The sequence below is a fragment of the Hydractinia symbiolongicarpus genome, chromosome 3 (assembly GCF_029227915.1).
Source record: "Hydractinia symbiolongicarpus strain clone_291-10 chromosome 3, HSymV2.1, whole genome shotgun sequence".
Taxonomy (NCBI): Eukaryota; Metazoa; Cnidaria; class Hydrozoa; order Anthoathecata; family Hydractiniidae; genus Hydractinia; species Hydractinia symbiolongicarpus.
In genome coordinates, this window is record NC_079877.1 from 14,233,287 (window position 1) to 14,251,354 (window position 18,068).

The following is an 18,068-nucleotide window of genomic DNA, read 5'->3' on the forward strand; positions in this document are numbered from 1 at the left end:
TAATGAAATATCACACCTATAGCACTTTGCTTCGTGTGCCTCAAGTTAAAATCTTCTTCTGTGAAACTCCCACAATTCTTTTGAACACGTGGATCCTTGAACACTGTTGTTGGGATACCAAGAGGGAGAGGAATTTGTTTCTCTACCCCATCTACTTCACTGGAATCAGAAAGATTCTTTTTATCATCTTTCTGTGGAGGTTCAGCATCAGGGAATTTCACAAAAGTTTCATGTTTTGGTGTTTCATTCTCATCGTTGGTTGGTAGATTCCTTTTATCATCTCTCTGTGGAGGTTCAGCTTCAGGTAGCTTGGCGTAAGAGCCCTCCTCTGAATCTTTCATGTTCTATATGTATATATGCTCAGCATTTCTATGTATAAAGCCTGAGTTAATATTAAAAGAAAACACACACGGAATACACAGTAACAAGCAAAAAGTAAAGGTCAAGCAATATCTCCTTCCAAGTTTGTTGTTATAAAATACTGAACTGGAACTCCAATACTTATATATACATAGGAGAAGAGAACAATATTTTTAATTATTCAAAACTATCTTGAGAAAAAAAATGGACAAACTAGTTTAAAACAAACCTAATATTAAAAATCGAAATAGAAAATATAAGGTGATTACCATGAGAAGGAGATGATAACCTACAAGTCCATACATTGTTTTTCTTTTTAAAACACAAAGAGAAGGTAATCAGATTCGATCAAGATTCTGCACAGAGGAGAAAAATAAAAACAACAACAAAAATAAAAAAGTATAATAGCTGTTGAAGGTAATAATGTTAAATTACATTTTTTTCTTTCTTGTCATTAATAATTAAAAAGAAAATATTGAATTAATTACTCACACACAAAACAAGGAAAAAATGTTTATAAAAGGTGATAGAGTGCTTTCAAAGTTTGAAAAAAAATGTTCTTAATGTTGTAATACTTTAAAAAATTCTTTAAACAATTAAATTATGACTTGTTTAAAATCACTTTATTAAATATACCAAAGTGTGCGTATGTGAAATTTTGAAAATCTGACTAAGCAGACCTGTACAAACCTGATACATTAGCTTTTTAACTCATTTTCTTGCAGAAGTTCTAGTCAACAAGCTATATTGTTTTACCTTACTATGTCCAATCTATCATGAAATTAAAAGATTGAAGGCTTTTATACTGAAGCAGTGAAGGGCCTTTAAAAATTCTTTCATAATCTTTTCTAATTTCAAAATTTTTGACTCTCCAGCTCTTGTCTTCTCAAGTTTACTTTTGTTGGCTCCCTATGTGTTTACTTGTACATACTTAGGGCTGTAGTCACTCACCCCTTTAACTCTCTGCAAAAACACATCACATGCTAATTTATTATTGTTAACAATTTCAATCAGTGCCTTTAATAACAAAAAAGTAAGCCCCCACAACAATGTAATAGTTTTTTTAAACGTCTGGTAATCATTATGGTGAAACAACATGCCAAAATTAACCAATATGGTTACCAGCATGTGAATAAAAATATCATCATTTTTGTTTTTTTGGAAAAAAATATATAAATAAAAATATGTCTTCTTCTTGTTTATTCTTCTATTCATTATTACATGCAAGGGAAGAATAAATGTACCTTTTAAATGCCCCTAATACAAAAAACCTCACTAATTTTTCAATAATTTCCACAATAATCATCATTGCAAGAAAATAAATTTTTTTTGAAATATTTAAAAATAACAAGTGTATGTATATATGTTAGCTTTCTCATTAACACATCCTCTAGCTTGCAATTGTGCTGCAAGAATAAAAAAATCTTGGTTTTATATTGTTACCATGGTGAAACATCAACATCATCAATAGTGACAGATGCTAAAAAGGAACTTTAAAACACACAAAAGACAGGAAGTCAGTGTCAAGACAGGGTGTTAAAAATTAGACAATTATACCTTCATGCACTGTATTTTTTGTATACATATATATAATAATGCATTTTCTTCATTTTTATAGTCAAAAAGCATTTATATAATATAAAATACTTATATATTTCGGGAACTAAATTTTTATTACGCATTTAACTATATATCTAAAAAGAAACATGGGTCTTTCTCATCAGATCTTCCCAAATGCAACTATTTTTAAGTCAAAATTGAATTTGACATTGCAATCTTGAAACATAAAATAGGAGCAGTTTCGGATTCGGTACAAAAAAATATAATTTGTACCATATGTTATAAGTATTTATTTTACAATTCTAGATGTTATACAGAAAGAAAACCTTCATTCTTGACTAACACCTTTTCATTAACCTGCCATATTGAGATAATAGGTAATTGCCTTTAACATCACCAATCTTTATGATGTAAATATCTAGTGCTTTAGTTGTTTGTGCACAGAAATAGTGTTGAATATCTTGACTATCACCTTCCAAAATTACTCTTCCTCGTTTGTGAGGCAGAGAAATTAGATCTGTACCAAAGTTTATGTTAAATGTACAGTTATTTACCACCAAAACTAAAGTTATTTTACTATTCAACGTGTACTTGGTAGCGAGGAATACCTTGGAATATTGCCCGCTATGACGTAAGTTCTAACCAATCACATTGCGGAACTTTCAAAAATATTGATGTAACCCTTTTACCCAGGTAATAAAGATACATCTTTAACAATAACTAAGCATCCAATTATAAAATATACCCTTAGGGAGGAAGGTGGTGAAAGTAAAAAATCATGGGCATGTTGTACAAGTAAAGGGAAAAGCTATAACGGTTATCTTTAATTTCACTTCACTGTAAAGATATCATAGAATGAGATTGTTTGCAAGTGTTTAAGAAAATTCGATTTCTTAAAATTTCTTTTTATACCAAAATCCAGATTTTTTAGCATAATTTTTATGCTACAAAATATACCTACATACTTAAAAAAAGGAAAATACTCATATTATTTTATTTTATTTTTAGCAACGTTATGGATACTTCGTATTTTATAGATATAAGGCAACATATAGGTGTGGTAATTTTAAAAGGAAAGTGGGATCTGGAACTGCACTGTTTAAAGTTTTTTTTTTGTATTATATTCAAGTCTAAACAAGTTGAGAAATATTAGAAAATTTATGTTTTGTCATCTGGTCTTTAGCGTCATAGGCACTAAGCTACCTTTTAGCATGTAAATGACATTAAAAATTAAAAATTGATATATGAGTAACCCCCAAGGAACTGGCAAAAACATTAAATAAATTTTGAAATGCTTTTCTGCAAAGCGTATCGGATCTAAAAAAAGTTTTAAAAAAAAATCTTACTGTAAAAAATATTTGTTCCTTCTTACAACTTTGTGCACCTTCTTCAAGCAATATATCATTGGTGCCTAAAATACAATTCCTTAGTGGTGTTACCCCCCCCCCCCCCCCTCCCTCTAACCATGTGGGGGAAATTGGGGAAATGACACAACTGTGTGGGCCATTAAAATCTGCTAAAAGTTGTCTGGTAGAGCGGGGACCTAGCTTAAAAAGAGCATTAAATACTTTAAAAGTGGAGGTAATAAACAGTATCTTTGCGGTAAGTCCTTTTGGTTTTAACAATTGCAGGGCATGCAAAAAGATGCAGGCGTTAGGTGAACTGAGGTCCTTTTCATTCTGTTTCTTGGCACAAATGCATCATTACCACCTAATATAAATATTTGTCAATGAAAAAGTTTATAACTCAATAATAGTTCAGAAAGTCAGAAAGAAATGAGCTTAAATAGACCTTTTTTCAGCAAACTCTTGCATCTCTCTGTCTTCCACGCAGTTCTTGGAGCCAGAAAGCTTACCACGAAAAATGTAGCTAGCCATAACCGTTCAAAAAGGTCTATAATAGCTATATATTGACTTTTTCTTGTAGCAAGCTACGGTGTTACAATAAGGGTGGAGTGGAAGAGGCCTTAAAATTATAATAGTGCATTATAGCTACATGTTGTGTAGCTCTAGCTATTATAGCTATAGGTAGTTTCCTCTTAAACAACACCAGTTGTATAAGTAAGTTTAGTGATCTATTCTATGTTTCCTTAATTTGTTTTTGAGCTTTAAAAACTCTAGAAACACTTTGTGATCTGTTGTGTCTTTAAAAAAAAAGTTCCATTAAATACTGGAATATATCTATGAAAACCAATAAAACACAACCGCAAAACAAGGAAATAACAAACAAGCAGTGCGCCGTAAGCTAAAAACACCACGAATTAGACAAAATCACAAACAACGCTGATGCTATTTACAGCGTATTACACCAACATTTTTACTATATTATTGACATTTAATACGCCTGCACCTAACCAGCTGAATGACTAAACTCACGTAGAACTTGGACACGGAAACAAACACCGATTCCAAACAACTTGGTGCCGAACATTTTTTTACCAGGGGAGTGGTTCCACAAATCATACCTAACGTAATCCGGCAATACCACAAAAATAAAAAATCGAATGCAAATTTCTTCGCTTTACATGCACAATCACTTCGCGTTTTAACATAAAATAACAATACACTACCGGAATGCTGAAAATTTTTCCTGAATTATTTAGATGTATTTCGCTCGCAATAGAATTTCAATATGTAACAAAATGAGTGGCACTCTGTAGCATACCAAAACAGTCTTTCATCTCACTTTAAGAATTGGTATTTTTCGGTCGTCAGCATTTTTTTAATAACCGCTATAGCGGATTTGTTAGAGAATGCCAATTAAACAAAAAACTCGTGCACGTTGAATAAACAGAATAACAAAGCTATTAAGATAACCACAAGTCTTTTGATTTGTCGCTCCAATTTAAAACCCACAATGCATGAGTTATTGCATCAAACAAAAATAGAATTTATTTATATTATATAATATTATAGAGTATGTTAACTTGCACACATGACTACATTGGCATGTAATCTACTGTGAACACAGATCACTTGTTGATCAGAAAAAGTAAAAGAAGCGCTAATAATGGCAAAATTAAACTTTGCATTTATAATGACATACGGAAACTTTTTAGCCTCTTCCCCATGCCACCCCTTCAATGTTTTCGCACCGTTTTTTATAATATCGTTCGCAGAGCTTTTTTTATCTTTTGTGCCAAGCACATTTCAGAAATCGACTTTTTTCGAAGTTTTGCTGCGCCAAATACTTATGCTTCGAAATGACTTCGATGACATCTAGGCACAAAAAATATAATTAAGTGACAGTTTTACGCAAAAAGAATCTTTGTGTAGGGCACTATAAAATACGTAGCTACCATGGAATCATTGTCACCTTTATTTTTAGCCTCGTCCTTAAATCTCATCATCTTCTTCGCCTCATCGTCCTCATGAAATGAGACAAGAGAATCTGAGTAAGAGATGCTCAGGTCAAATAAAAATTTTATTTAACCACCAGAGACGAAAAAGGTTGTACAGAAAATGTTTAGTAAAACTCTCACCGAACGGTATAAATCGTTTCGTTCGTAATGGACGCTTATAAACCGAGTGGCATCAATCAAAACAAAAGACCAGTCAGTTCTCACCCAATAGCTGGTAACGAAGTTGCTATAATGTTGCAGAGACTTTGTTTTGCTTACTGGGGTGTATGTGAGACTATGCAACCAAATCAAGTCCTAAAAAAATGCAGAATTGCATCCCAGTGGGCACACGACGTCTTTTCAACGTTGATTAGACGTTGAATTCTGGTCGCGACGTCGCAACCAACATTCAACGTCTAATCAACGTTGGGTCTGCAACGTCGATGCAACCGACGTAAATTCAACGTCTTTTCAACGTTGCCCTCCGACATGAATACAACGTCGCATCATCGACGTCTTTTCAACGTCGTTTCCACAACGTTGTTTCAACCGACGTGATATCAACGTTGATACAACGTCGAAAAAAGACGTTGTTTCAACGATCGTAAAACCGACGTTTATTCAACGTCGTACTGCAACGTTGATTCAACCGACGTCTTATCGACGTTTATTCAACGTCACTCCCGCAACGTTGATTCAACCGACGTCTATTCAACGTCGCACCCGCAACGTTGATTCAACCGACGTCTTATCGACGTTTATTCAACGTTGCACTGCAACGTTGATTCAACCGACGTCTTATCGACGTTTATTCAACGTTGCACCAAATTAACTTTTTACCGAGAATCTGTTCCGTTCAAATCTTATTTGTTTTAGTTCGTCTCACACTGGCCTGCAAAGTTATATCTCAAACAGACGTTCATAGAAGTGTTCCAAACTGTCCAACAAAATAACGAAGCGTACTCGGTGTTTGTTAAAGATCGTCATAAACTAGAAATAAAGAACGCACGTTTTACTTAATTTTTTTGTAATTTGTCAGCGATTGGATATATTAATGCCGACGTTATGTTGTTTTTCATATATATCGCTAATTTTACTGCAGTTTTACTACTTCAAAATATTACCATTTGTTTGCAACTTTACAGCCGCATCTATGTACTTTTTTACATAAGAGCCGAATGTGCATTCATTCTCTTATGCTATGTTAAAACTTTTGTGACATAACATCAGAGAATGAATGAACACAAACATGAAATGTACACAAAACATTCAATGGATTTTTTTTCAACAGAGCGTACCAAACGTTCGATTTATTTTTTGTAATATTTATCAGGGGGTTTTTTGTCCTCGTATTTTGAGAGAAACAAATATTTCAACTTGTATTATGGATGTGAGACATTTAAAATACAATCCATTTTGTCAAATTATAATTTATAATACAATAATAACTGTTTATTTACTTCGCTTTCACATATTTAAACCTTTACTTTGTCGCATGTAATATCCCTCCTAGTCATTGGCGGGAAACTTTCGATGAGGAAATTCGCGCCTAAGCCCCTAAGAAGTTCGTATCAACTCACAAGGCGAAAAGGGCGAAGAACCACAGACGTGAGTAAAGTATTTCTGTACAGCATATGCTAATTCGTAAACTTTGCTTCGGTAGCATTCGTAGCAGAATCTAAAGAAAGAAAAAGTTAGCTAAAATTTTCACGCATATTTATTTGACACATTCTAGAAATAAATCGTTTGACCCTAAATTATTTTAAATCAAATTTTTCCATGTCGGCAAAAAATTGCCGAAGTGATGTTATTTGTCTGCATGTCAACAAGTCGACATTTCAGTACAAGAGAGATGGGGATTCTTCAGAATGTAAGAAAAATTTATTTCCAGAGACTTATCTCTAAAAAAACAATGCTAGCTAGATTTCTCAAAAAATATTTAATGGATATAATGCCCAGGCTGAGGTGGTCTTACTTTTTTAATGTTCCAGCCTGGTATTGTTATTTTGTATTTCCAGCTTTTTTTATTATTTTACAGTACATTACACATACTTGCAATCCAAAAATTTTGGCGGGAAGAAAATTTGGCAGATAACAAAAAAAATTAAATTTGGCGGAGAACAAAATTTATTAATTTTGGCGGGAATTTAATTTGACGGATAACGTAAAACTCATTAAAAATATGAAAGATTGTTTGTTTCTTTGTAAATCATGTGACAACATTAGTTTTTACTATCTCGCCTGCGAGGATAGTATTGGTTTCCAACTCGTAACTGGCTAACTATGTCCCAAATGGTCAATTGCAACGTCACAGATTTATAATAACCATTTAAAATTTTTGCTATTTTGCTTTCATGTGCACCAGTTATGCTTGACACATACAGGTGGTTGGAGCATGCTGACAGGCTGCCTTATAAGAGGGCGTGCCTGGCACATGCAAGCATACTTATAGCAATCTATTTGAAGATATAACTTTTGATTCAATAACCATTTAAAATTTTTGCTATTTTGCTTTCATGTGCACCAGTTATGCTTGACACATACAGGTGGTTGGAGCATGCTAACAGGCTGCCTTATAAGAGGGCGTGCCTGGCATATGCAAGCATTTATAGCAATCTATTCGAAAACATTGTGACAAAAAAATATATAGCTGAAGCTAAATATCAAGTATTTAGTAATTCTTAGTTATAAATCATCATATTTAAAAAGCTGCATGTTTTGTTCCAAAGCCCATGTAAATTCTTTTAATTTGTTTTGACTTAAAAAATCCAACTTTTCATGAAAAAGGCATATTGACTAAAATTTAATCCCGCGAAATATCTGAACTCGATCGATTCGCAAAAAATTGTGACATTTAAGTACTTGAAAGACATTCATAACTATGCAGAAGTGAAAATGCTGATAAATAAACGTAGAGAATTGAAAACTTATGATTGTATTGTCTGCTTGAAGGTTCCTTCAATACATTTTGTGCACCTGTGGAATTCTATTAAAAAATAGAGTGCTTGCTTGCTTGATAAATTACAATTCTTACACTAAAATTATAACAAAAATAAGAAAATTAACTTGGTGATCACTACTTGCTTTATACCAGAGACCTGCACACACCACTAGTATTATGTATATATACAAATTAGGTTAAAACTTAGTTATTAAACTTGTAATTATTGCAAAGAGCTGGAAAAAGATTGAGATTTTCTATCAGCCAACTTCATGCCTCATTCGACAGTCTTACAATCCGGTATTTGATCTTGTCATGTTAAGTCAATATTTAAATCCTTAATTCCCTTGAGTAACCATTGTTTTATATTAGCTATATTTGAATAAAATGAGTTGGAGCCGAGCAATATGGTTGGAAAACAAACAAGAAGAAGAAGGTACAATACCAACAGTTTGGATAAAAAATAATTTAGTCTACTGGCCAAGTTTTTTGAATGTCGAGAAGGCAGCTGCAGAATTAAAAGAACCTACAGCATTATGGCACAAATTTCCACTAGTCCGAGTTAAAATTACAGGAGGTACGATGCTAAGTGGCTTTACTTCAATTAATTAGTCAAATACAACTTTAAAAAAAACTAATCATGTATCAGAACCATTATATATTATCTTTACAGATAGAAAACTATGTGAGGAGTTTGATTTCACGGAGGCAGAAACGGATGACGAAGAAGTCATCAACTCGCAACTATATATTAAATGCGCTTACGATGTCGATTGTTTTACTTTTATTCCACTTTCATTATAGAATCATGAATAATGAAGTAATGTCGGCACTCAACATGAAAGGGAAGGGAAAAAGTGAAAAGGTTGGGTTTGCAAGGATGAACTTATATAAAGCTGTTGTCGGTTAGTAAAAAAATCCTATTCCTAATATTCAATTTATATATGTGCTTGTAAGCGTTTTAGTTTGTTGTTGTTAATTTATTTATTGTCGGTTAAAATATGTACAAATAAATACAATAGCTCTTATTAAAGTGCTAATCCAAACCGACAAGTTTGTATTAAGTTTTTCCCGCCATTTCGAGGGGTCGACGTTCAGGGGGAAAAATACACATTAATCTGAGGAAATCTATTTGTCCAGCTGTTGTACTGTAAACTACCTCCATCAATATGTGATAAGAATTTTGTTACGTTGTAGAAACTGTTATCAAACATCAAAAGAATGCGACAGAAGGAGAAGTTCGTGCGTGTACGGCATCAATCCTTAAATATGCACCTGATAGATGTGGAGGAGCGGGAAGAACTAATGCCGAAGAAAATTAAATCGATTAATTTTTAAATAATTTACAACTTTTATATCAGAGAGGATTATAAATTTTTCAAGCGCCGTAATAAATTCTTCTAGCTTATATTAATTTTGATTGGGTGGCAGAAAATTAGAATGGCAAAATGTTAAAGTGATTTTAGCTCAACAATTTTTAGTGTTTCTACTAGAGATCGGACTTGTGACTAGTAAAAGTATGGAATATGCATGAGTGGGTGCTTTTTTTAAGGAAATACAGTGCTAATATAATATTCATTATATTTTTATTGTAATTTTCAACCTCGATTCCTGGACTTCTTGCACCTGGTGAGGACGGTGGCTTTTCACACTTTTTATAAAGTATAGCATCATGATCGTATTTATTCGCATCTGGTATCCTTAACAAACACCCTTGTATTCAACTCTGACTTCATTAAGAAAACATACTTTTTCTCTAACCAATGCTTGATTAAAGACTTCGGTGCAACAGTTTTGCTTGACACTTTAGGTGATTTGAGCATACTAACAGGCTGCCTTATCAGGAGGCGTGCCTGGCACATGAAATCGCAGCTATAAATTTGCAAATACTGCACGTTTAACAACCTCGTCATTGCTGCGTTACATTTTTTGCATTGGGTTGGAACGCTGGAGATTCTCACATAGTACCAGTTGTGAATACTTGAAATATCGTTTTTATATTTTGTATTATAAAACTCCGTTAAGTTTCATTTAGGAAGTTTTCAGCGGAGAAGTTGTATATACTGCCGATGTTTATAATAAAAAAATGACATATCGTAGAAATGATTTTATTTCTTTTTCGCAATAACCATGTACAAATAACGTAACACAAATATAAGCGTCGGAATCATGCTAGGGAATAGATACATGGACATGTAAACTATGGACATATAAAACTGAAGCCACAATGGCGATTATGATTTGATTCGGTCAAGTTTGTCTGTTTCTTAAGGTTGAAAAGACGCTGAATAACGGTTGCGAGAGCATTTCCAAACGACGTTGATTAGACGTTGTTAGACGTTTTTTCAACGTTGAAAAGACGTTGCGAGAAGTTATTTCAATGTTTAAAAGACGTAGCGAGACGTTGTTTCAACGTTGAAGAGACGTTGCAGGACGTTGTTTCAACGTAGCTTGCGACGTTGAAAAGACGTTGATTTTACGTTGCAAATGAAAGTTTTTTTGACGTCTTTTTCCGACGTCTATTCAACGTCGGACATCAACGTCTTTTCAACGTTGAAACAACGTCCTGCAACGTTGTTTCAACGTTGAAAAGACGTTGCGAGACGTTGTTTCAACGTTGAAAAGACGTTGCGAGACGTTGTTTCAACGTTGAAAAGACGTTGATGTCCGACGTTGAATAGACGTCGGAAAAAGACGTCAAAAAAACTTTCATTTGCAACGTAAAATCAACGTCTTTTCAACGTCGCAAGCAACGTCTTTTCAACGTTGATTCAACGTTGAAGTGCCCACTGGGATACAACAGCGAGAAAAAAATTTGTTACACTAGGCGATCCAAACCACCCAAGCAAACGAGGATAGTTCTTACTACAGAAACTCTAGCTGAAAGTTCTTATTTTTTGGTTTTCGCCAACCTGGATCCTAGAGCTTTTTCTGTCTTTTTGTTATACCGGAACGTCGATACGACATAAAAAGCCTTCGGAGTCAAGACTGAGCTTTTTAGTTCAAAAATTAGAATAACGCAAGATTGTGAAAGTGTTTTACAAAATTTTTACAAATTTTTTTCGTCTTGTAATCAAAAGCGATTTCCAACATCGTAAATAAATTTCGAAATGAAAAAGTAAACAAAATCATTTACCGGTTGTGATATTATCTCCCTTTTTTAATATTGTGAAGTAATTATCATGTTTTTTTTTCTGCATCATCACTATCCACTTGACTGTTTGTTATGCCAGTGAAGTTTGTCTCAAGTGCTTCTTAGAAGACACTAGGAAGTACGTCTCTAGGCAAAACCCTTCTTAAAACAACAATGTCAAGTAAAAAACTAATTTGAGAAGAAAATTTGAGAAGAGATAAAATCTGGGTCACAATCTAATTTTTTGTAGCCCGGCTGTGACAGCCAATAGAAGCTCATGGCATACTATGATGTACACAACGCCGAACCGCGCTGTCCTTTTTTAACGTCATACCACGATGTATAAACAACAACACGCGCTAAAACTAAAAATGGCGACGATTCAAGCAAATTAATTGGGTCCAAGTCACGTTTTCTAAATATTAACCACTTTGATGAGTGGTTTTGAACTTACGTTACATAACCTTGGAGATATACCGGAAGTGGAGTTACGTCTTCGCATCTTTTGTATTGTAATCACGTGGCAAGTATCTTGGAAACATCGTCGTGTTTTTGGTATGTGGCTTCACTCACCCAACTATATATTCTGATCACTTCCTTGAAACACTGTTTATTAACTATTCGCATAAAAAGCAAAAAAAATAAACGGAAAGCAATATAAAGTTAATATAAATAAACTGGTCGTCGCGTGGAAATCCACGAAAATTCGTACGTCGAAACAAAGTCTATAAAATATATTGCATTCGTTTTTTTCAACTTAGCCGAGAGCACCGACGCTAATGTTTTCACGAAAATTATCGCGTTCGTATTAGACTGTACTGAAATTCAAGCTATGTGAAATTTACACCACAGCAGAAAACTGTTCGCACGATCTTTCACGTCGTGTTGAATTTCATTTTGAAGATGACTAGTAAAGGTCAAACCTTTTTTGTATTTATGATTATACGACATTCGTACGGATTAAAAACCGCATTTTACCCTGAGGTGAATCTCTTTTAGGAATCCTCGTTTTCAGATCCAAATAAGCAAGTAAACCGCCTCTGAATCATCTATTAATTATAAATACGAGAATAAAAATGTGAATCTCTACAGAGGCTTAAAAATTTCTGTCATCAGCTTAGATAACTGTTGAAATAAGCATATAATGGTGAGAGTCCTCCTTAGAAAATAAACACACGATGAAAATAATATGGAACCAAAGTTTAACGTAATGTATAATCAATCACAGATTTTTTAGAAGGAGTATTGACTATTTGTTTTTTTATATTTACGATAAGATTTGTAATGAGAATGTGTTTAAAATGACTTTCTTTACCAGAATAATCACCCTCGCCCCAGAGTTTTGTGTCTTTTTGATATGAGAAGAAGTCAAAAAACCCTGGGACGAGGGCGCCAAACTGCTCACAATTATGATTTAACTTTTTTATCCACAAAGGCAATACATTCAATCTTGCTTTCCTACGTAAAATTGATGCCTAACCCTCATGATAAAAAGGGATTGTATAAAATCCTTACCCTAAAGTGCATCTCTTCTGGCATAGTATTTCATGCTATCTAATGAGCAACAACCAGTTAAAGTACGTACGAAGGAAATTGAATATCTACTCAGAATTTGGGCTTGTTGATACTATTTAAAGCTTGTAATTTTTTCTTTCTATATATCGGCTTTTAAAAATCTCCTAATTGCAATTTCTAGCATTGTTTTTTTTTTTGATTTGATTTTCTCTTTATTTAACATTGTTGCATTATGGTTGCTTTTCGCCTAAGAGACTACTGTACTTCTTTTCAAGTTGTACCAATTCTAATCTTAGGATATTACATAATTCATATTTATTCCATCCCCATTCTCTAACGGTAAATCAAGAAGGTTTTTAAAATTTCTGGTATTTCTAGAATAACCTTCCCATCCTCCAGCAGTGTCGGCGTTTTTAGTGGAGAGAGGAATGTTAGATATTGCACAGTACACAAAGATTGGACCAGGGGATTGAATTAATAAATTAAGATACCAATGTACACATTATTATTAATTTTATTGTTTGCACAGTTTTATGTAGTCAGCAGAATGTTTTTTGTTAGCAGCGGAAAATCGAAAAGTAAAATGTAGATAAAAATAACGTTGGCTCGCAAGCTATTTTTTGCCAAAATGCGCCTTGACTGTTTTAGGAAAATATGTGAGCACGCTTGAACGCAAACAAGCAAACAGCTTTATGATAATTAGTCGATTTGAATTCGAGATTTGTTCTGAGGAAGTCAATAGCTTTCGTATGAGATAATCTCAATTTTTATATTCTCGAAATAGTAACTTTTCGTTAAACGTTCCGTTATTGCTCTTTTTTAAAACATGTGCTTACTCTACACAATTCACTTTTAAAACATCAAGGAGGAGAGCGACCTTCAAATACGTACTTTCATACACGAAGTACGTGCGAGTCAGTAGGACTGGGTTAGGAATTTTACTATAGGACACATCGTAACGGTCAGTGAATTAAAAAACATAGACTGAAAAAACATAGACTGAAAGCCTTTAGGCAGTAGCTGGCTAATCTAGCTTCTTGCCAAAAAAATAAAAAATTTATAACCAAACTCTTTCTTTAACTGTTAAAATATCACCCAAAACTCTTTGCCTCTTTTTGATAACAGGCCTGCGAAAAAGAGCCCTGGTTTCAAGGTTGAGTTGGTAAGGAGAGAGAAAACAAGTCGAGTAAAAACAGAGCGCTTCCTCCCAACTCCTTTCTTAGGGCGTATCAATCACATCCAAAATCAAAAAAGAACCCATCATCAATGATGATGTCAAGGTTAGATGGAAATCTTTGAAGCTAAGTATCTCAAGAACGAAAAAAGAATTTAAAAAATTCCAAAAACAACGACGAACAACTTTTTATCCTCTTTACCATACAAAGAATATCATTTCCAATTCAGGAATCCCTTTAACTTTTTTAATCTTGAGCTTAAAAATGTTCTTAATTTTCTTCTTATTGCGTCATTTCTGATGCTTAAATGAGAATGTCAGTACTTTGTGGTACTGAAAAGCCTCAAATGTTCTTCAAATATTTTAAAGTTTTCGACTTCAGGAGCGTGATCTGATAGCCGGCCTATCTGACTTTTTTTTAATTCGCGCCCCTTTACCGCAGTCGCCGTAATGCCCACAAGAGCGTCAGGAACCCTGGAAAGTGATCTGATATAGTTTATACTTATAAAAAAAATGCGAGTAATAATTCGACTCACATTATTTTGTTTTTTGAACTTTGGAAGTTTTTTGTTCAAGTCTCAGCCTCAACTTTCTTATAAATTAGGTTCTTCAAGGCCTATTGAAGACTATAAGGCACCTATTCAAAACCGCATTTCTGTGTAAGGAGAATTTTTTTATATGGAAAGTGTATACGAAGTGATGTGCTTTATGAAAAATAGTACTTTCTAAAAACCTTATTTAATCTCTTCTTCCTCCAAGTTTAATCTAGCTTAAAATCTTCGAATATATAGCATTCATTTTTTGTATTAAACACAACTTCCATAAAAACGGAAAAATTTCCCTATCTACATCCAGAAATAATATTTTGGTGAAAAAATAATTTACGTTTTTGCAACCTGACCCAAAGGTCAACATTATTTTTCTGCATCAATACTTGTAACAATAGATTACCTGTCAACTCTAACCCCTGGGATGGAACATTCTAAGGAAGAACAAATTCATCCTTAGGCCGCATATTTTAGCGGCATTGTATACAAATAAAGAGGCCTCCGCACGAAGTTTCACAAAACTGTTGTGAAATTTTTAAGCAGGTGTGCGATCCAGCAGGCGGGGAGGAGAGGTGTTATATGACAAAAGGAGTTGACACCTGCTCTTGTGTATAAATATGAATTCTGATAAACATCTTTCACTTGAAACAAGAAGTTTATGCTGGGAGCAGCACGTGTTGTGGAACCACGAAGAAGCTGACGCTACACGAAGAAGAAATAGTTCTGCACACAATTTTCGGACTTCTTTATCATGTTTCTATTGTACGTGTCATTTGCGATTGTAGCATTGGCTTGTAACGTTAACGCAAGTCCTAGAAGCAGGTGCGATATTTGTGTCACGCAAGAAAACATGGCTTTCAAGATCAACGGTCATCCAGTGACAAGATACATGTGTGAAACGTCACACGAAAACAAATGTACGGTGAAACACAGTCGTTACCGAGGATATTATCGCGAGTGCAAGATGGCCGATGTTCCTGTTTGTATTGACTTATTGGCTGTAATTCAAAAACATCCAAACAGCCGATGCTGAAATATGGTCAGTGCGTTTGGTTTGGGAAAAACAAAAGTGGACATTTTTGATACAACTTGTAAATTTTGTAAATAATTTTTGTTACAGAGGCTTTTTGTTCAAATATATACAGTGCCGTATATATCATATTTTTATTTGTTATCACTAGTAGCAGCGAAACTTAGGCGTGGTACATTTAGTCACGTTTTAAACTGTCGGCTTGCGTAAATTTTTCGTTTGTAGTAGAGGCTAACATTTTTGTTACAATTGTTACTATTGTGTGTGGGTACGCTGAGAAACTGCGTGGGAATTTTAAACAAAAAAGCAGAGATGCTGCAACTTGTACTCAACCTGTATCTATCGGAAAATGACTGTTAGAAGACGTCGAAAAAAAAATTTCGCTTTTTAAGGCCCCGTTTACAATGAAAACTTTGAAAATGGCGAATACTTCTGGGTTGAGTCTACATTTGGAGATGCATATACTGCAGAAGTTTACAAAAACAAAAAATTAACCTTAAAATTTGAGGTCAAAATTCTTCCCCAAAAAAAGAACCACGAATTTGGTATCTGGTCTGGTCCATGTGAGCACATATAAGAAAAAGAGAAAACGGCAGAAGTTATAAGACTTTCATTTTTCACAGGTTCTCCAACTTTCTCGAATCTGACCTTTTCTTAGCTTTTCCACTTCTTTTCGAAACTTCCGAGTCTCCTGCCACGCCACCTCGAGACTACCATTTAAACGGCCCATATGTGTGGTCAAGGAGGTTAAGATATAAAAGCTAAAGTGGTAGCTTTTGGGGGTGGTCAATACGCCGCTAGCCTCCCCCAAAATAAACAGAGAAGTTGTCTCATACCCTCATAACTTTCCTATTGTAGTTTTGATATCAATTCAGCCAATTTAGAAGGTTTAAATTTAGATTTAAATTAAGATTTTTTGCTCAGTAATCCTGAACTACTGAATGGAAATCCGTTTGTTGCTAATTGGGACCGAAAAAAAAACGTTTTATGGACACAATTGTGACGGCAAAACACCTGTTTATTGTCAAAAAATGTCGCATGTTTTTCAAATGATCTGTTCTACAAAACACATGTATGTGTAGACGGATGTAGACTGGTTTCTTAATGACGGCGGACGAGTGACGCAAATAATAGCAGACGGGACACTAAATAACAGCAGACGGGACACTAGTTAACGGCAGAGGAGTGTAAAGAGCCAGTAAATGACGGCAGACGAGCCACTAAATGAGGGCAAACAAGTGTAGAGGGTCACTAAATGACGGTAGACGAGTCACTAAATGATGGCAAAAAGTGCAGAGTCACTAAATGACGGCAGAGGAATGTGGGCAACTCATTTCATGACGGAAAGAATGTGGACGAGTCACTAAATGGCGGTAAAGGAGTGTAGAGGGTCAATAAATGACAGAAAAAAAGTTTAGACGAGTCAGTAAATGACGGCAGGCGAATGTGGACGAGTAATTAAATGAAGGCAAGCTCGAGATTTTTTAGAACTATCAAAATGTGAGAAACAAATAGTCCTGGGGACGAGAACGCGAATTACGACAGACGAATGTGAAATAATCAAAGATGGAAAAGACGAGGTTTTATGATTTTTTCTTTTTTTTAAATAATTGGTGAACGGTTTGGTTTATTTCGTTGCACTCCACGTAAAGTCTTCTTTTGTGTTGTGAAATAAGGAATTTTAATTTTGATACATGCACACAAAACTTCTTGGGTGCACGCTTTCTTCTCTAAGAACAATTTTATAAGAAGACTCTAGCCTTTTGCGGAAAAATAAGAACAGAATATGCACAACCGTTGCATCAAATCATGGTTATAAGAACAAGAACAATACCTGAAACTAGACTACGAATTTTCTCTCTAAAGATACCAATAATTCATTTTGCTTGTAAAGTTACTCATTACCTGGACTTCCGTTAATTAGAAATTTATGTTTTTTTCAAACAATTTTCTCCCTTCCACATGTAGAAAGCGTCTTGCTTTTCTGTATACCTCCATGTTTTCTGCTACCCGTTTTTAAAAAATCCTGCTAGCTCTCGCAGAAAAGAGAGTCAAAACCAACCCGCATCATAGCATTTTGTGACTATGCCCGTAGTTAAAAGTTGACTGCCTTTTTTGTCTGTTTTAGAAACAGATCTGTTGAAATTGGAGAAATAAATGATTCTTTGCTATAATGTCCAGCTTAAGGACACAGCCCAGGTTAAGATGTAAAGCAATCAAGTAATAAAATAACTTTTGTTTGAAATCGTACCCCAGTTCAGATTATATTTGTATATCATTGGACGCACCACAGAATTTATCCGCGATAAATAAGATTCACGACAGAGTATTTGTTTTTCTTCAGTTTTTAATGCATTCCTGCGCACAATTTTTTGTGGGCAGGAATTTGATATTTTGATAATACTGGATTTCTGGTATTCAAAAAATAAATAAAAAATAAATAAATGGAAAAAACTATGCTTGTTTT

General features: G+C 34.3%; 2 protein-coding genes across 4 annotated transcripts in view; one reads left to right on the plus strand and one right to left on the minus strand.

The window, feature by feature from the left end:
* The window catches only part of LOC130635889 (sodium bicarbonate cotransporter 3-like), a 97,043-nt gene that overhangs the window by 12,261 nt on the left and 66,714 nt on the right, over nt 1-18,068 (minus strand). Inside the window, exon 2 of the mRNA XM_057445413.1 lies at nt 17-369. Coding sequence (XP_057301396.1) covers nt 17-341 — 325 coding nt within the window. The 5' untranslated portion in view covers nt 342-369. The remainder of the gene's footprint in view (nt 1-16; nt 370-18,068) is intronic.
* Nucleotides 7,580-10,566, plus strand: LOC130635896 (uncharacterized). 3 transcript variants are annotated; one of them, XM_057445424.1, is made up of 3 exons: nt 7,580-8,778; nt 8,875-9,106; nt 9,399-10,566. In XM_057445424.1, exons 2-3 carry the CDS (start codon nt 8,920-8,922, stop codon nt 9,521-9,523), a joined length of 312 nt encoding a protein of 103 aa, XP_057301407.1. In that variant the 5' UTR covers nt 7,580-8,778; nt 8,875-8,919; the 3' UTR covers nt 9,524-10,566. The 3 variants fall into 3 exon arrangements, with proteins under 3 accessions (XP_057301407.1, XP_057301404.1, XP_057301405.1); XM_057445421.1 differs by having other exon boundaries at nt 7,580-9,106; XM_057445422.1 differs by having other exon boundaries at nt 8,875-10,304.